General features: G+C 40.9%; 1 protein-coding gene across 1 annotated transcript; it reads right to left on the bottom strand.

The window, feature by feature from the left end:
• Positions 1 to 637: 637 nt before the first annotated feature.
• On the bottom strand, positions 638 to 20,092 carry LOC127806490 (protein FLOWERING LOCUS D). The gene is made up of 4 exons (XM_052343830.1): positions 18,044 to 20,092; positions 16,927 to 17,688; positions 16,768 to 16,813; positions 638 to 1,305 (listed from the first exon to the last, which is right to left on the bottom strand). Exons 1-4 carry the CDS (start codon positions 19,893 to 19,895, stop codon positions 882 to 884), a joined length of 3,084 nt encoding a protein of 1,027 aa, XP_052199790.1. The 5' UTR covers positions 19,896 to 20,092; the 3' UTR covers positions 638 to 881.
• Between the last annotated feature and the right edge of the window lie 464 nt (positions 20,093 to 20,556).

Below are 20,556 nucleotides of genomic sequence, written 5' to 3'. Positions count from 1 at the left end.
TTATATATTTTATGATTTATATTTTTATTATAACTTTGAAGCGACCCAATACCAATGCAGTATCGATTATTGTGGTATAAAAGACTCATTCTTTCCAGTGAACCTAGACCCCAATACTATAATGTCGCAGATATGATGTTCCTCCTCTTTGAGCATAGAAAATGAAAACCAAAGGGGACTTGGCAACAAGAGCTTGACTCATTGCCATAACAATAACAATCATAACATTACCATAACAATACCAATCATGAGAGAAATTTTAGATCCCCAGATTTATTACCATGGTTCTAAAAAAAATGCAAGGATTGGCTTCACAGAGCACCTCAGAGGGTTTATAAAAGCAACTAATCAAAAGAAAGGATCACTCAATGGGAAAGCATCACATCAATATCAAAACCTGATCTCAGACACAACACAAACATCCAAAAGAGTTCATAGAAGCAACATTTAATCACACTCTGGTTAGGACTCTAATGGAACTTAAAAACTAAAAATCAACTACCTAGGCAATAAAGAAAAGTAATAGACGAATAATGCTAATTCCTATATTTTCCCAATACATTAAATATTTGCTTTTACCTTGACGGTGCTAATGTAAAAGTGTTAACAGAATAAGATAAGATAAAACAAAACAGAACAAACAAAAGAACTTATATACATTCAATAGAGACGCATACAATTGTACAGTATGCACGGAAAACACTATCTATAAACCTTAGTTCGTCTACAAAGTATACTGAGCTTGGTGCTTGTAATGCAGAATTGACTTGTTTAAAGTAACCTTGTTGACCCTCCAGATTCACCACTTCAAATTGAACAATAGCAAGTAATCCCAGATTACCTGACAAAAAGAGCTGAACTGTACTCAAAACAAATTTCTATTACTGCGCATTATCAAAATTTTGCTCTGGCATTTGACTGTTTGTAATAATCGAACTGTGGGGAGGAAGCGAGCTATGTACACCACCCACATGCATGTTCACAGAAGGGGCAGAGATACTACTAACTCCCACTATTCTAGCCCCTACATTCGAAGTTGATGGCTGGCTGGAAACATTGCCATTTCCTTCGACATTAGCCTCCACATTTTGACTTGGAGGGGAGAGAGAAGGAATCTCATTGCTCAACGCTTTAGCTCCGCCTCCTAAATTCATAGCAGGCCTATTGTCATCATGGATTACTTTGGCCTGGACAATTTCAGCATTTTGACTTGTGGGGGAGAGAGAGATGACACCACTGCCCCCTGCATTAGCTCTGCCTCCTAAGTTCGGAGTAGACCAATCTTTGCGTATTACTTTAGCCTTCCTGAAATCAGTCAATACAAACAATGTTAGATGAAAAATTGTAAAGCTCCCTTTGTTTTGCCACATACTACAAAAATATTTTATGCATTAAAAATTGAAAATTCCAGTGAATCATTTTTTATCTCGGTGTCAAAAATGAAAACTCAATGATCTTCCCTTTCCTTTGACCAAAACCCATTTCCTTCATCATATTTGGCATTCTCTGCCAAACTATGCTGACCTGTGTGACCTCTCTTCCCTTTCCCTTCATTTGAATCTTCTCGTGTTTGCAGAAGGAATTGGAGATTGAAAGAGCAGCTAGGACTTGAGATTTTTATAGCATGCATTTTATGCTGGCCTGGTGATTTTTGTGGAGTTTATTGAGTTTCAATCCCTGGCACTTTATTTGATTTGATCTCATATTTCTTTTTCATTTGAAGATCTTTCTTAAATATTTGCTCTCCTTTGTCTGGTAATTTGTGTTTGTGTTCAATCTGCTTTCAAGGGCCAACAATCGATAAGCAAAAGAATGTCAGATCACCGGATCTGACAGAGGGTATTTTGGGGTGAATTTCCAGAAATCAATAGAAATTGATGGGAGAGAAAGAGAGAAAACAGTAAGAGAAAGAGAAGATTCGAGAGAAGAATTCAGAGGGAAAAGATTCGAGTCATTCTATTAATGAATCCCCATCCTCAAGCTGTGGCTTATTATATAGCCTCACAGCCACCCACATGCACCCATGTGCAATAGAAACAGAAACATAACCACCTCTATAGCTAATGGACAAATATCTATAACAGAAAAGAAAAGACAAATTACAATGGCTGCCCTTGGAATGTGACAAATACACCCCCCCCCCTCCCCTTCAAATGAAACATTTCTTGTCCCCAAGAAATCATAACTGTGCCACTCGGAGAAACAGCTTGAGGAGGTCTGGTAGATACTCCCATGTTGTATGATCGAGATGCAGGTCACGTCCATTGCACCAAGACTTGAGTCAAAGGAAGGGAGTTTCGGTAGATCACCCTCTTTTCCAACATTGCTAAGGGCTCCATATTAACTACTACTACGCCCTCCGACGGGGAAGGAATATCCACACTAGTGCTGTCTGTAGGTCCAATGGATTTCTTTAGCAGAGAGATGAAAAACAGGGTGGATTAATGCTTCATCTGACAACTGTAATTGTTGAAGATTGTCTCGAGTTAGTAATAGGATTATATGCAGTGTTTTGTATGTGGTTATGGGGTAGTTGATAGGCGGATGGTACTCTTGTAATATTAGTTATGGAGGACAAATCTGGTAATATCATAATCGACCCTAGGAAATATCACCCTATTTTCTTAAATAGGGCAAAGGGAGCTGAGGGTCAATCTATCGCATATTCTCTTTCTGTTTCAACGAGAGCCAAGAGAGTGAGAAAGTTATGAGTTAGAATAGTCTTGTTCATTATTGGGAAAATTTGTATTGTGGGAGAGAGAAAGAAGGAAAGTCTTGTACTGTTATCCATCAATAAAGAAGGCTGCTCGGTGGTGGTTTCAAGACTGGATGTAGTGCCATTCACGTGGCATGAACCAGGATAAAAATTCTGTCTCCTCATGTGGTTTGTGTGCTTCATTTCTTGTTCTGTTCTTGATTAATTTTTATTCTTTATTATATGTTTGTGTTGTGGTGTGTTAGTCGGTGAGTTGTGAGTGACTGTGAGGGGTGTTTGATCGGTTTCTTGTGAGGATTACAAGGCTGCCAATTCTAACAAATTGGTATCAAAATTGGGTCTCTCATCAAGAACCATCAAGAACTTAGAATTTCATCACATACCTGCAAAAATGGCTTCTATAGCCTCTGCCGCACAGTATGATATTGAGAAATTTGGTGGTCAAAACGATTTTGGCCTATAGAAGATGAAGATGAGAGCTCTTTTGGGAAATCTTGGACTGGAGGATGCCCTAGAGGCTGAAAAGCCTATGCCCGAAACCCTAACTGAAGTCCAAAATAAGGAAATCAGGGATAGGAAGAAAGAGACTGACAAAAGAGCCTTTAAAACCCTTATTCTAAGCCTAGGAGACAAAGTCTTGTAGGAGGTGTCAAAGATGACAACCGTGGAGGAGCTTTGGAATAGGTTTAGATGCACTCTACATGACTAAAACCCTCTCTAACTGGTTGTACTTGAAAACACAATTTTTTTTCCTTCAAGATGAGTGAGGGTCAAAGGTTGCAAGACCATATGGACAGTTTTAATAAACTGTGTTTGGATCTTGAGAATATAAATATTAGGTATGAAGATGAGGATAAGGCATTGATCTTATTGCACTCTCTTCCCAAGTCCTATGAGATCTTTGTGGATATCTTGAAATATGAAAGAGATAAGCTGACCCTAAATGACGTGATAGGAGCTTTGAATTCCAAGGATTTACAACACAAGGTAGAGTTCCAAAAAATCGCCATGGAAGCTTTGGCAGTGAACTCTAAAACAGAAAAAAGAGATCCCAAGTTAAAAGGTAGGTCTCGGTCTAAGTCTAGGAGTGGCAAGACAGTGGTTAAATGCTTTCATTGCCATGAAGAAGGGCATATGAAGAATGATTGCCCAAATAGGAAGAAAGAATCCCAAGAAAGAACCAACCCCAAATGTTCAAACACCACGTGTGGTTTTGACTATGAGAGTGCGAATGTCCTATAGTTTTTCTAGGTATGTAGAAAAGTAACATAGGTCCTAGGTTTAGGGTGTACTTCTCATAGGAAATGGGTATTTTACCCATAGGGGCATGGTGGAGGGGGAAATGGTTTGTCTAGGCAACAAATTAAGGTCAAGGTAATTGGAGATGGGAGAAATTAGGATGCATGGTGGAGCTGTTCCAGAATATTAGAAGTTGTAAAATGAAGCCTAATGTCCTTAGCAGAATTAGATAGAAAAAGGTATTCTCCTATAGAGGAGAATTGGAGTCCTAAGAAGTTGCACAAGAATCTCTTAAAGAGATGGAAGCAACCCTCAAGAATGGAGGATTATGTGGTGCATGCTTGCATTTATATGTGGATAAGCTGCAACCACTAAAGGATAGCCTATGATAAGGTTAGGTTGTGTCATTTGTTGAGGATGGCTCACAATGATAAGCAAGGATTAAGAAAGGTATCTAAGGCTAGGGATATTAGGGGGAGGAAAATTTTGCAGGTATAAGGGAATAGAAACCATGTGGTTTGGTAAGGTTACCAAATGTAAAAATCTCCAAAACAAACCTTGTATATGTCAAAGCCCATAAGAGATCAGTTTCTAGGATCTAGGGGGAACATATCTAGGCTTTGTCTCATAGTGGAGCTAGGTGAGGTGAACCTAGTAGAGATGGTGATGTGATCACCAATCAAGACCCGGCCCAAAGCCGACTCGATCACACAGGAACAATATTTTAATACTTCTTAAGTTTTAGAATTCTACTTGATTTAGGATTCTACTTCATGTTATTTTAATACTTCTTAAGTTTTAGAATTCTACTTGATTTAGGATTCAATTTCATGTTTCTACTTGATTTAGGATTCTACTTCATGTTGGATTAGGATTTTAGTTGGATTTTGTTTACAAATATTAGATGGATTTGGATTAGCCAAATACTATAAATATGCCTAGGATCTAGAGTTTGTAATCAAGTTTTTTTCAATCAAATTTTAGCAACCTATTTGGGTTTTCTTAGCAAAACAGTCTTGTTTTTGTGTCTTCTTGAAAGCCAAGCTTCGGCCACTGAAGTTTGTTCTTTTAAGTGTTTATTTTGGTGTGTTTTTTTCACACACGCGTTACATGCTGCGTCAGGTGGTATCAGAGTGATTAATCAACCAATCAGATGGCCAATCTTGAAGGTAACAGTAGCAACCAGTCTCGTGATGGTGATCAGGGGTTGTCCACAGTTTGGAGAGCAATCAAAGAACAGTGGAAAGTAACTCGTACTATACAACAGCGATTGAAGCAAATTAGCAACCAATTAGGCACATTACTACGAGTTGATGACGACATGAACCTTAATAATGGGGTGAATCAAGCCGGAGCTGGAAGACTACCCATTAATCACGTCCTTGTTAATCCTAGAAGACCAGTGATTAAAGATAGCGATGAAGATGATGATTTTGGTCAAGCAATAGCTAACCTTGGTGGTAGAGGGGTTAGGAGGAATGCGCACTAGCACAACCACAACCACAACCACTGGGGCAACAATGAGTATAAACTAAAAGTTGATATTCCTACCTTTAGTGGAGATCTAGATATTGAGGGGTTCCTGGATTGGATCACTGAGGTTGATCGTTTTTCTGAATACATGGAGATCCCAGATGAACAACAAGTAAAGTTAGTGGCTTACAGATTGAAGGGCGGTGCATCTGTTTGGTAGGAGCGATTAAGAGAGACGAGATTGAAGGAAGGCCGACAGTCAGTTCAGACATGGAGATGAATGAAGCAGCTGTTAAGAGATAGGTTTTTGCCCCCTGACTATGAACAATATATGTTTGAAGCTTATCAAAGATGTGCACAGGGAATGAAGAGAGTGAATGAATATACCTCTGAGTTTCTGCAATTGGCGGAGAGAAACCAATTGTCAGAAAGTGACAATTAACAAGCAGCTCGTTACTTGAATGGATTGAAGCCTACTATTCGTGATAAAATTGGGGTTCAGACGGTTCAGAGTGTGCAAGAAGCAAGAAACTTAGCTTTAAAGGCTTTAATGTTGAGTGAAAGAGCTCGTAATGACAACCATCGTTGGTATAGTGGGAATGAAAATAAACAAGCAGCTTTTGATAAAGACAAGTCGATTCAGGGAGCGCAACCCTCCAATCCACCCCATATAGTCAACTCTAATAAGGCTACAACGGGGGGAAACATTCGAGGTACTACTTCTAATCTTCCAAAATACCCTAATCCTTATGCAAAGCCTATTCTTTTAAAATGTTTCAAGTGCAATGAGGTTGGGCATCGATCTAGTGATTGCCCAAGGAGGAAAACAGTTAATATTGTAGAAAGGGAAGAGGAAGATGTTGTTGAAGAGGAAGTATATTGCGGGCTTGATGGGGAGGATGACGAAGAAGATTATGGACATGGGGAATATACCTGTGTAGTGAGGAAGTTAATGCTATCTCAAAAGAATGAAGATACTACTCAACGGCATAAGCTTTTTTGCACGAGGTGTATGGTGAAAGGAAAAATCTTTGAGTTGATTATTGATAGTGGAAGTTAGGAGAACATCATAGGAAGAGACGTGGTGGCAAAGATGCAGTTAACTCCTGAAAAACATCCAAGCCCTTACATGATTGGATAGATCAAAGAAGTTGGTGGCATACATGTGGATGAACGTTGCAGGGTGCCTTTCTCTATTGGTAAGTACTCCGGCGAAGTCTATTGTGATATTGTTGATATGAATGCTTGCCATATTTTATTTGGGAGACCTTGGCAATTTGATGTGGATGCTAAGCACTCGGGTAGGAAGAACACATATCAGCTTGAGAAAGAAGGTGTGCGTTATACTTTGTTACCTATAGTGGAAAAGAACCAAACCAAAGCTTCTAAAGTGGAGGGGCGAAATTTTCTTACCATTACACATAAGCACACTGAGTTTGTGAGGGAGTGTAAGGATACTCAAGAGGTTCACTTATTGGTTATCAAAGGAGAGAGCGTGAATGAGCCACTAAAGGTGAATCAAATTCTAATGGAGGTGCAGGGATTGTTGGAGGAATTTCATGATGTGGTTCCTGAGGAATTGCCTAATGAGCTACCTCCTATGAGGGATATTCAACACCACATTGACTTGGTTCCTAGAGCTAGCTTGCCTAACCTACCACATTACAGGATGAGTCCTAGGGAGAATGAGATTTTGCGTGAGCAGGTAGAGGAATTGTTGAGAAAAGGGCACATTCAGACTAGCATGAGTCCATGTGCAGTGCTAGCATTATTGACACCAAAGAAAGATAGGAGTTGGAGGATGTGTGTTGATAGTAGAGCCATCAACAAAATTACTATTGGGTACAAATTTCCAATTCCTAGGCTTGATGACATGCTTGATCAACTTGATGGGGCTGTGATTTTTACCAAAATTGATCTTAGAAGTGGTTATCATCAAATCAGAATTCGACCTGGAGATGAGTAGAAGACAGCTTTCAAGACGAGAGACGAGTTGTTTGAGTGGTTAGTCATGCCCTTTGGACTAACCAATGTACCAAGCACTTTCATGAGACTAATGAATCAAGTATTACGCCATTTCATTGGTAAATTCGTTGTGGTGTATTTTGATGATATTTTGATATACAGTAAGTCTATTAATGAGCATGAAGGGCATATTCAGGATGTGTTGAGGGAAAATAAACTTTATGCTAATTTAAAAAATGTACTTTTATGAGTGAGAGCTTGTTGTTCTTGGGCTTTGTTATAAGCAAAGAGGGCATAAAGATAGATGAGGAAAAAGTGCGAGCTATTAAAGAGTGGCCAACCCCTAAAAATGTCAGTGATGTGCGAAGTTTCCATAGGTTAGCAACTTTTTATAAGCGGTTTATCAAACACTTTAGTAATATTGTGACTCCAATTACTGAGTGTTTAAAGAAAGGAAAGTTCCATTGGGGTGAAGAACAAGAGCAAAGTTTCGCCTTGATAAAAGAGAAATTATGTACCGCTCCTGTCTTAGCTTTGCCAAACTTTGACAAATTGTTTGAGGTTGAGTGTGATGCGAGTGGAGTGGGTATAGGTGCTATGTTGTCCCAAGAGAAGAGACCAATTACATTTTTCAGTGAGAAGTTGTGTGAAGCCAGAAGAAAGTGGTCTACTTATGATAAGGAGTTTTATGCAGTGGTGAGGGCTCTTAAGACATGGGAACATTACTTGATTGCCAAAGAATTTGTTCTTTACACGGATCACCAAGCTCTTAAGTATTTAAGTAGCCAAAGGCAATTGAGGAGTGATATGCATGCTAGATGGTCTGTTTTTAATGATAAATTTCCATATAAAATTGTGCATAAGTCGGCATAGCACAATCGAGTGGCAGACGCTTTGAATAGGCGTGTGGATTTGATCAAGACCCTTAGTGTTGAGATTGTTGGGTTTGAGTGCTTGAAAGAATTATATGCGACAGACGAGGATTTTAAACATGTGTGGGAACAATATATGTCTCAGCAACCGTCAGGAGATTTCTATGTGCATGATGGGTTTCTCATGAAGGGAAATCAGTTGTGCATCCTGTAGTCCTTAAGACTGCAACACTCTTACAGCAAACTACCCCTCAAGACTCACTGATTATACCCCCAAACAATATACACACAATTACTTGATAGGAGGAACAAAAATAGGAATAGAACACAGCAATATAACACAACAAGAGAAGCAAGATTTTATCCTGGTTCAGTCTCAAAAATGAGACCTACATCCAGACTGCCTTAGGCCCATGAAATCTCCACTATCTTGGCAACTTTACAGCAATTATATGAACTAGGAAACCATCTCTTTTCCCTTAGCCTAAAACCCTAGACTACCAAGAGAAGAAATCCCAAGAGAAATACAAAATCTCTCAACCTAGCTCACCCGCACAACCCTTACAAGATAATCCTAAGATCTCACACACAACCGAGCCCTCCCAGCCCCTATTTATAAAGCATAGAGGCGGGCAAGGCAGTTACAACTAACTGCCCCTATCCTGACCGAATTTAACCATTTTCCTGGCAGCTTTGAAACAAACTAACTAATACAAATTACAAAATGAAAAATATGCTAACAGACTTCCCAAAGGAATACTAAGAACATAAACTAATCTAAAAACAAATGACTTCACACATCCCTTGCACATCTCTTCGTGAGAAAATTATTCGGGATTTGCATAGTGGTGGTTTAGCAGGGCATCTTGGCAAAGACAAGACTATTGAAACTGTTATGGGAAGGTATTACTGGCCAAGAGCAAGGAGAGATGTTTCTATTATTGTGGTGAGGTGTTATATATGTCAAACAGCTAAGAGGCACTCTTCTAACGTCGGTCTCTACATGCCATTGCCTGTTCCCAATGCTATTTGGGAAGATTTGTCTATGGACTTCGTGTTGGGTCTACCGCGAACCCAACGAGGTATGGATTATGTTTTTGTAGTGGTTGACAGGTTTTCCAAAATGGCGCATTTTCTCCCATGCAAGAAGACGGCAGATGCAGTAGCTACAGCCAAACTGTTTTTCAAGGAGATTTTTAGACTACATGGAGTCCCTAAAACTATTACTTCAGATCATGATACAAGGTTTTTGAGTCACTTCTGGATTACCTTGTAGAGAATGTTCGATTCATCTTTGAATTTCAGCAGCACAACACATCCCCAGACTGATAGACAGATAGAGGTGGTGAATTGTACCTTAGGAAATCTGATTCGCAGTGTTTGCAAAGACAAGCCAAGACAATGGGACCTAGTCATAGCTCAAGCAGAATTTGCCTACAACAACGCCGTGCATAGCTCAACAGGAAGATCACCATTCTCTATCGTATACATGAAAGTTCCTAATCATGCATTAGATTTGGTAAAATTGCCAAAGGTACCAGGTTTCAGTGTTGCAGCTAGTGACTTAGTCGAACACGTTCAAGCAGTTTAGGAAGATGTCAAGCAAAAGTTGCACGAGGCGAATAAGAAGTACAAGGCAACAGTTGACAAACATAGGAAGCACAAAGTATTTGCAATTGGAGATAAAGTCATGATATTCTTGAAGAAGGAACGGATTCTTACAGGACAACAGAACAAGTTCAAGCCAAAGAAGTATGGTCCTTACAAGATTACAAAGAAGATCAATAATAATGCTTATGTTGTGGATTTGCCAAATCATATGGGTATTTCCAAAACATTTAATATTGCTGATCTTTCTTTGTATTTGCTGGACGTTGAGTTGTCATACCCAGATCATAATTCGAGGACGAATTCTTCTCAATTGGAGGTGAATGATGTGGTCACCAATCAAGACCTGACTCAAAGCCGACCCGATCACGCCAGAACAATATTTTAATACTTCTTAAGTTTTAGAATTCTACTTGATTTAGGATTCTACTTTATGTTATTTTAATACTTCTTAAGTTTTAGAATTCTACTTGATTTAGGATTCAATTTCATGTTTCTACTTGATTTAGGATTCTACTTCATGTTGGATTAGGATTTTGTTTACAAATATTAGATGGATTTGGATTAGCCAAATACTATAAATATGTCTATGATCTAGAGTTTGTAATCAAGTTTTTTTCAATCAAATTTCAGCAACCTATTTGAGTTTTCTTAGCAAAACAGTCTTGTTTTTCCGTCTTCTTAAAAGCCAAGCTTCGACCATTGAAGTTTGTTCTTTTAAGGGTTTATTTTGGTATGTTTTTTTTTCACACACGCGCTACACGTTGCGTCAGATGGTGTGTCCCTAAGAATTCCCAAGCGTATACGAGCTTACTGGAATTGAATCGCATATTCTCTTTTTGTTTCCATGAGAGCCAAGAGAGTGAGAAAGCTGTGAGTTAGAATAGTCTTGTTCATTCTTGATTAATTTCTATTCTTTATTATATGTTTGTGTTGTGGTGTGTTGGCGGGTGAGTTGTGAGTGATTGTGAGGGGTGTTTGATCGGTTTCTTGTGAGGATTACAAGGCTTCCAATGCTCCCAATTCTAACAATAATTTGTAGGCCACCTCCCCCACCTTTGCTACTATGGGAAAGGGACCATAGTACTAGGGGTTTAGCTTTGAGGTAGGATTGTTGGAGAAAAGATGTTGCTGGAACCTTTTGACCTTTTAAATCCACCATATCCCCCAACTCAAATGACCTCTCACTCACTCCTTTTGTTTGCAATGAACTAAAAGGCGGCTGCCTTGATTAAGCCCTAGTCGGCACCCCTAGGCGCTGGCGCCTAGGCGGACAAGGCGACGCCTAGTTGCCTGGGTCGAGCGTGGCCTAGACCACCTACTTGCATGGGTGGCGTGCGGCTTGGGCTGATTATATTTCAGCTTCCCTCTCTCTCTCATCATTACTCTCTGTCTCTCACCGCTTTCCCCTTCTCTCTCACTTTCCCGTTCACTCTCTGGTCGGACTTGTCGTCGCCGATCTCATTGTTTCTGTCTCTCTCACCGCCGATCAGGCCGTTTTGTCATGCAGGTTCTCGCTCTTCTTCCTCCTTGTTACTTGTTGGGCCATCTTCGTCCTTGCTCATTGCTGCTTACAACAAGTAGCAAGCCACAACAACGAGCAAGGACGCTTGTTGTAGCAGCAAGGAGGAAGTCCTTGCTCATTGTTGCAAGCAGCAAGTCAACTTCCTCCTTGGCAAGTAGCAAGTTACAATACTCAGAAAAAAAAGAAAAAAGAAAAAAAATTGTTGTTCTATACTCAGCAAGCAGCAAGTAAACAAATTTGTACATTTTTAATTTACATCAAAATGTTATAATTAAAAAAAAAAAAAAAACATTTTTCCTAGGCGCCACCTAGGCCCCTGTCATGGTCCAAGGGTTTAGCCTAGGACTAGAATGGAAATCGGAAGGATCCGATAGGTTTAGAACTAAGCATTGCCTGGTTTGGGGGAGGAAATGAGAAGAATGAGGGGGAAAATCAGAAGAAGAAGGGGGAAGAGACAGAAGAGAGGGAACAAAAGAACGAGAGGGAGAGACGGGAGAGGGAAAGGAGAATTAAGAGAGAAATAGAATTCAGATTTTCATTCATTCAATAATCTCCTTCCCTTCTCCTACCAACAGCCTTATATAGGCTTCCTCTAACAAAAATAACAGCATCCATGTGCTATAACAACATTACAAAATATCTCTTAACAACTTGCTAAATCTATTACTATAATGCCCTTCTATGGAATCTTGGGTCATGACAATTCCCTCCTCCTTAAGAGAGTTCTTGTCCCCAAGAACTTGCAACAAGTAGCCATGGCTCTTCATCTAATTCCAGCCTTTTCCATCTGGTTCATCCTTCTTTCCTTCTTCCTCCTAGGCTTCTTCTTCTTCGTTATTAGGTTTACAAGATCAAATCCAAGCATAAATTGGCCCAGAATTTCAGTAGGGAAAACTTCATCACCGTCCAATACAAGTAAGAAGGGCAGATCTACAGCCATTGTTGCTGTTACTATATCCCCATTCAACCCACAACCATGTTTTGCTGCAGAAATATCAACAGCAGCCTCAAAATGCAGCAATGGAGGTTTGTATTCTTTCCTTGAATACTCATACCAATGCTGTTTGTGAGCATTAACATCAGGAAATGCTGCAACTTCACTTCTAGCCAACGATTGCTCAATGATTGACACCTGGCCAAGTGTCTTAGCACTAGTAAGAGTGCTTGAGAGGCTGTCAATTGATTGATTGCCTTCCTCCAATTCCTTTTCCTCACTTTTTTCTTCCTTCGGCTTCTCCATTTTAATAAACTCCTCTTTGTTGAAACTTCCATGATAGTCATCAAAGTATTCGGCGGGAAAACTGTAATGATACTCCTTAGATAGTATCATTGCAAACTCTTGCAACTTCTCACGAAACATTCGACCAAATTCCTTGCACTCTTCATGAATCCCATTGCTTGTTCGTTTGTCCCTATTGCTGCCTATTGAAAATGCAGCCTTCTTTGGCTGCCATTGAGGCTCCCTTTCAGCTGAAAATGAAGCATTCTTGAGTTGCAATTGAGACTCCTTCGTGCACTACTCCTCCTGGCCAAAATTTCACTGGCTGGAAAAGTAATAGGCCAAGAAACAACAGCTCTTTCCATCCTAATTACCTTTTGTAATTACCTCACCCAATCACCTCTAAAATTGATCCAATAAGTGGCAAATTGCAGCCATTGTTATGCTTCAAGACCAAATCTATTGTAACAGCAGAAAAAATTGCACACTTATAGCAACTTGATTGGCCTTCGAGAGTCCTCTAGACCGTCTAACTGTCAGCCGAGAATCACAATCGAAATCGCAGCAATTGAGAATCACCGGAAATGCTCTAGGAGTCTCCTTCAAAATCTGAATAGGGATCACAGCCAATAATCGATTTGAATGCACCCTAGACACCATGGACTGCTTGTTGTCAATTTCCGATCAATCTTGTTTCCTTCCAACTTAAATCTCAAACACAAAAAATCCACTGCTCGGTTCTTCAACAAGGTTCACCATACTTCCGCTGCTCTGTCACGCAATGGCTGAGGCTCACCGACTTAGGAATGCCTTCAAAACTACACTCCCAGCTGCTACGAGGCTTGCTGGAATTAGATACCGGAATTGCCGCACTTCTTAGCTGAGACCCCACAGAATTTAGAGGCAGTAAGAGGAATCGGAAGCTGGAATTAGTTGTTGTGCTTCAGCTTGTTGATCCACACTGCCCAACCTCGAAAAATAGCCGCAAACAACCTGCTATTCCGCTTCACATTACTCGCCCAAAACAAGCGATCACCTCACCTTCTGGATCGACTACAGCAATTCAGAAAACAGCAATCCACCTTGCCTTTCCACCTTTAAAGTCGCGACAACCAAGATTGATTTACTGCCTCTTTCACATGCACGTCTTTCTTCTCGCTCACCGGTCGCGTTTGATAAAGGCCTCCACACCTTCCTCGCCTGCATCACCAACTACAACGGAGCTCTCGTACTGACCTTCTACTCTGGTAGCGGGTCTCCTGGCCGTCCGCGTTAACACCAGCGGACTCACTATCACCTCAGAACTTCTGCCTATTCACGAACGGCTGGGTTGCTCGCCTTTCTTAATCGGTTCTGTTACTCAGTCGGTGCCACTCTAATACGTTAATCGACTCTAGCGCAACTCACGCTTCCTGAATTCGCGACTAAGAGTCATGGCAGCAGACTCGTTTTCAATATTCCAACTCAAATCTATTGCAATCACGAAGGCCGAGAATTAATCCTCCGCCGAGAGCCCACCCAGACTCACTGGAATGCTGGAACTCGCTGATTCCATCGAAATCACTGCTCGATCAATCCAAGTCCAATTCCTACTTGCACCGGTCGCCACCCAATCACCGTCCACAAGCTCCAATCGTGAATCTTCCTGGCTTGCTTGCCTTCAATTCTGGACAAGATTGGAGTCTTAGCCGCGAGCCGTCAGCCTCTTGCACTGATCGCTCTCCACACAAGATTATAGCGGATTCAAGATTGCCCAAGCTCTGTGTGCGTTTGCTGAGATTCAACGACTACCCCCACTTGCTTCCACTTCGCGCCTTCCTTTCTCGCCAGAATTAGCGCCTTTGTCTCACCCAACCGTCTTTGATGGACTGCCTCACCAACAGCGAGTGTTGTCTGTTTGCGACACTTCAAGTATGCTCGCCTATCGACCCACTCCAATCGCGAACACTCCTCTGTACTAATCAATGATGGGCTCCGCTATGAATCGACGACAGAAATTACAGTCGACCAACTCACTTACAAGAACGATTGAATTTACAACCGAGGAACGATTGGCTTTGGTCGAAATCACCTTCCAATCCAAATGAGCAGCACACTGCTGAGCCCCAATCAGATTCGCCTTCAAATCGGAGCTGCAACAGAATCACAGCTGAGGATGGTAGGGCTCCGATACCAATTTGTCATGGTCCAAAGGTTTAGCCTAGGACTAGAATGGAAATCAGAAGGATCCGATAGGTTTAGAACTAAGCATTGCCTGGTTTGGGGGAGGAAATGAGAAGAATGAGGGGGAAAATCAGAAGAAGAAGGGGGAAGAAACAGAAGAGAGGGAACAGAAGAACGAGAGGGAGAGACGGGAGAGGAAAAGGAGAATTAAGAGAGAAATAGAAATCAGATTTTCATTCATTCAATAATCTCCTTCCTTTCTCCTACCAACAGCCTTATATAGGCTTCCTCTAACAAAAATAACAGCATCCATGTGCTGTAACAACATTACAAAATATCTCCTAACAACTTGCTAAATCTATTACTATAATGCCCTTCTATGGAATCTTGGGTCTTGACAATCTCCATCTGGTGCCAACTAGTGCTTAGCGCATTTTAAAACACTGTGTGTCTGCCATTTGTAAGTACTAATCCACTGCCATCTCCACATTCGAGTATTGCATAACAGCAAGTAGTATAGAGGGCCTATAATCAAATAGAGCTTCAAATAGGGTCCTTTTCAGTGAATTGTGGAACTTGGTGTTGTACCACCATTGGGCTAGGGGTAGCCATTTGTTCCAACTCTTAGGTTTAGCAAAACAAACACACCATAGGTAAGATTCCAAGCACCGATTTAGTCTCTCTGTCTGTCTATCCATTTTCGGGTGATATGCTTTAGATATGTAGTTTCACCCCCAAACTCTTGAATAATTCTTGCCAAAAATTACTAGTGAATATCTTATCCTTGTCTGAAACAATGGACAGTGGCACTCCGTGTAGTTTAAACTTTAACAACTTAATCTAACAGCCCTCTAGCTATTTCCGAGGCTGTGAATGGGTGTGCCAAGCCCAAGAAGTGGCCAAACTTGGTCAACCTGTCCACGACCACAAGAATTACATCCCTCCCCTCCAACTTAGGTAATCCTTCCATGAAATCCATGGAGATTTCCTCCCATGCTTACTCTGGTATGTTCAGTGGCTGCAGCAGACCCAGGTAAGGAACCTGCTTGTGCTCGCAACGCTGGCAAATAGGGCATCCCAAGACATAAGTGGTCACATCTCGCTTGAGCCCCAGCCAATAGAACAGCTGTCTCACCTTGTTGTACGTAACATTCAAGCCCGAATGTCCCAAGACTTAGAAGCTAGACCACAGTATGATGCAGTACATCTGAAAATGATATTACCACTAAAGAGAGCTCAAAAGAAGAAGTTGAGAAATTTTTAGCATCCTAGGTTTAGCTTTATTCCAAGCAAGAAAACATCACAAGCGAAGACATTATGCTGATGACAAAGACACAACACTTCAAAAAAAAAAAAAAAAGGAGAGGCTGCAATTAGTGAGCTGTCTAGAGATTGTCTTAATGCACAAGCTCTTTATGATGTAACAATGAAAATGAAAAGTTTTTATGAGACTTTTCTCAGCATTGCTTTTAGTCATTAACTAGAATATGAGATGCTTGAAAAAGCATCTCTTGTTGAGGACTATGCATTTCTTGTTTAGAGTTGTAAGAGCTTTTCCTAGGCTATCTTGCATTTATTGTTTGAATCTTTGCTATGAAGAGACTCCCCCAATGAAATTCAGTCCTATTTTTTAATTGTCCTTTAATATTGTTGTATCATACAAAGGTACCATTATCTTTTATGAATTCCAGGCTTTGAAAATCATGTTCATTTGTCCAAAATGTTGATTTTTCCTAATACTTGTGACTTTCAAACTGAACATATCCTCATGGCTTTCTTATAATCCTCTATTCTTTTTCTAAAGAAAATAAAGTTACCAAAAAAATGAAAAAACTCAAAGACACAAACACATAGCTAATACTTGGACAAATTTTCACATGCAAATCTAACACCAGAAATAAGATAAAAAATAATTTATTTCTTAACGTAAACTATTTTACATCAGAACAAACAGAGATAATATATTATGGATTATATAAGCTCCTACCTAACCAACTTCCGCCTAAAAGGAGCTGCATTTGGCTTGACCATTCCTATCAAAAGAAAATCAAGGATGTTAATTTCAAATTTTTAAAAACTAAGCTTTATGATGTTGAACAAGAACCAAACCTTACTATATTTGTTTACTAGATCTCAGTGCACATACCAGATTTAAGAGTCAGACCATCTAAAGCAGATTTGTGATTGCCTCTCTCAGCCTTAATGGAAGCAATAACAGAATCAGCATTGGGACCCAAACCTTTTCTTCCAATCAGCTTCACTCCAAGATTTTCAGAAAGGTAATGCAACCTCATCTCATCTCCTCCTCTCACCTCCCTCAGATCAAGTGCCTGTTGCCTTGATAACAAAGTGTAGATATGGAACTCCTGTTGCTGATTAAAATGGGACTGAAGCTGCTGAAAAAGTAATTTATTAGAGTGCTGTTGATCTGGCTTTGAACCTTCTTGATTTCTCTTTCTTGGTCCATTAAATGTCACCCTTAAGACTGCCATTGACTTTGGATCAGGATCTTCTCTACCAAAAATTACAGAAAAACTTCCAAATTCCATGTCCGGCTCTCTAAATAAATCCGCGAGAAGAGAAGCACAAGAATGTGCATTTTTTGAGGGGCTTCTTTCTATTTTTTTCTTCAAGGCTCTAACACTAGCATACTGAGCCATGCTTGCAGCTTCTCTTAGCCCACTAAGAAAGGCTCCATGCATGGTTGCAGGGTAGCGCCTAGTAGTTGCTTCACCGGCAAAGAAAACTCTTCCATCTCCTACATTCTCTGCTAAGATATCATAGTCATCACCTGATGCTCCAACTGCAACATTAGAGTAAGAACCTAAGCTAAAAGGATCACTGCCCCACCTGGTACAGACAGTTTGGATAGGCTCTGGGACAGTAGTTCCTTGTGGTTCATATATACCTGCATGGACCAGAGTGTAAATCAACAATCACGGATGAGGGACAATAGTTACAAGTAATTCAGAAACTAGAGAATAGTTATCCCCAAATAATAGTGACAATTTGACTTCACCAAAAAGTACTTGCGTCCTATACATGTATGTATAACATACAACTAGGCTGCACTTATAACACATTCAGGTCAGTGACGATGCAATAGGTATAAGCAAATGTTTCGTTGCAACAAAGAAGTGATCCTGAATAGTTTAAACTCGACATTTTGGAACTATTAGCAACATCAAATCTACAAGAGGATAAATGCTATATTTCATGCTATGCATCAAGGACACTTTCTAACTATATATAAATATTTGTACCCTTGAGAATCTGAAGAACCCTGGTAACAGCATCAGTTGGTGGCATGGTCTCAAACTTATGTGCAGCTTCTCCGGCTACTAAAGCAATCAGAAGAGGACCACCAGCTACAGTTGCATAACTATAGAACAGAAAGAACTCTCCCCTACGGCTTGGATCATCGGTTAGATGGCCAAAAGTATCAAGATCAGTCTCCCAAAAGACATGAGGAAAAAGCATTGCGACCTTGTTTAGCAAACCAAATCCTAACCTCTTTATTCCATCGAGCTTCCTCTGAGGCAACTCTGGAATGAACTTGATAGACCCACTCTTCAGAACTCCTAATGGAACAGTGCAAAGAACCATATCACCCTCAAAGACCTGGCTGCCAGTAACAACTTGAACCCCCTCACTGGTATAACGGATGGTATGTACAGTTTTCTCATAAAGGATTGGCATGTTCTCAGTCAAGGCCTGAACTAGCCTCCCATTTCCTCCAGGCAGGAAGCAGTGATCCCCTCCCATATCATAAGGGTCATCTTGGTCCCAGAATGCAAGTGAAAGCTTAGAAAGTAGACCTGCATTGGCATACTCCAAATTTGCTAGGTGCCAATTGAATAAGTTCAACTCCTCTTGGTTTACAGCATCCCCATAAACCTGCCTAAAAGTCTCCAATGCTGCCCCAAGAGAAACATCCTGTGAAACCTCTCCCATTAACTGTCTAAGCCGAGTTGCCTTGTCCAAAAGACGGTTAAAAGAAGTTTCCACCTTTGAATCCATATCTGGGTCCACTGGTTTTCCATCCAAACTGTAAAGCGGGCATTTATCTCTCACCTTATGAAGAGAATATGACAATTGCCGGGCAATAATCCCAAGAGGGTTTCCAGATGTACCCGTCAAAACACTCCCGCCTAATTCTGCAGCAGCAGTCTTATTGCCTCCCTCCATTTTCTTTGTATAAACCCGCCCCCCTGCTCGCTTCCTCCCCTCCAAAATAGTTACTTTAAACCCAAGCCTCATTAGTTGCCTTGCAGCAGCCAAACCTGCCAACCCTGCCCCAATAATGATAACATGTGGCTTGCTTGGTTCTGATGGAATCTTCTCCTTGATTGCAGGAGCAACACCAAAGTTAATATAGCCATGTGAAACCAAGTAATTATAAGCCGAATCCAATAGTCTGCTACAATGTTTAGGTATGATATCAACAAACATCTCCTTCGTGATCCAAGCCGATACATTCTCACGCCACCTGGTAATAATGTGGTTCCGAATAAGAATGTAATTAACCTGTTCAATTCCACCAACAACAGAAACAACCCCAGCATCTATTTCCTCGTCAGTCAGATGATCGGCTGGAAACCCAGCCGTAAGTGCAGTTAAAGCCTCAGAAGTCGCGTCTTTGTTGATCACAATGATCTCATCAGAAACATCAGGCATAGCTTGGGTCAACAAATTAGGGTTTGCATAGCTAGCATTTAAAGAACTAGAAACTTCCACACTGGGGTTTGCAGACGGAACTGACGAAGAAGAAGCCATGGACGATTGCCCACTGCAAGCGTTAATTGCACTGTTTGAAAAGAACGGAACGCGAAATACCTGGTTCTGATGTGATGAATCCGCCGTCGTAGTGCGGCGTCTACCTTGTCTTGGCCTTCTGGGCACATTTAGTGCGACAAGGTGATCCAAATGAGGGTGAGGAATTGGACTTGCACCCAAATTAGGGGTTAAGATCGAATGGAGGTCAGGGCCGGAGACCCAATTGAGGTTAAGGTTAGGGTTATGGTTAGAGGAAGAGTAGGTGGCGAATTGGAAGGTGTTGTGAACGTAAGGAGGCAAAGAAGAGGGATGTTCAGGGGGTTGATTTGAAGGGTTCATCTTCACCTTTCTGTAGCGCCGTTCTCTTCTCAGTAGTGATCACTGTGAGGAGCTTGGATTCTGTTGATATGCAGAGAGAAGAGCACCGCCGGATGCTGTTTGGCGGCAGAGAATTTGGTGAGACGGCCACCGGCAACTCACCTTTGTATCGCTTCGCCTCAGGTGACGCTGGAAGAAGCTCCCAGGGAAATTTGCAAAAATAGGACTGCCAGCAACGAACTTTGCAAAAATAGGAATATTAAATATTTTTTTTGTAAAATTTAAACTTTTAAGAATTGAATGGACTAAAATGCCCTCACTTTAAATTGGTCTTAGGATCCATTCGTCTTCTTCCTCTCGCACGCACATCCCCAATCGCCCGCCAACCAGAACATCTCTCTTGCTCGTCCTCTTCGTCATCTCTCTCGCTTGTCCTCTTCGTCATCTATTCTGAGCATCTAGGGTTGTAACTTCTTCGTCGGTCATCGCCTTCAAAGCCATTGCAGGTAATTTCAGAGTCTTTGACCATTTTCGATGTGATCTTTTTAATGAGTACGTAATGGGTATGCAAATGATCCTCACTCTGGTTCTGCATTCTAAAGCTCGATTGAGTGAAGGCTATGCATTTCACAAATTTGAACATCTATTGGTTGATGTACCGGTTGGATATATATATGTCAAT

Source organism: Diospyros lotus, chromosome 7 (assembly GCF_014633365.1).
Source record: "Diospyros lotus cultivar Yz01 chromosome 7, ASM1463336v1, whole genome shotgun sequence".
Classification (NCBI taxonomy): Eukaryota; Viridiplantae; Streptophyta; class Magnoliopsida; order Ericales; family Ebenaceae; genus Diospyros; species Diospyros lotus.
This window is presented reverse-complemented; position numbering and strand designations above follow the sequence as displayed.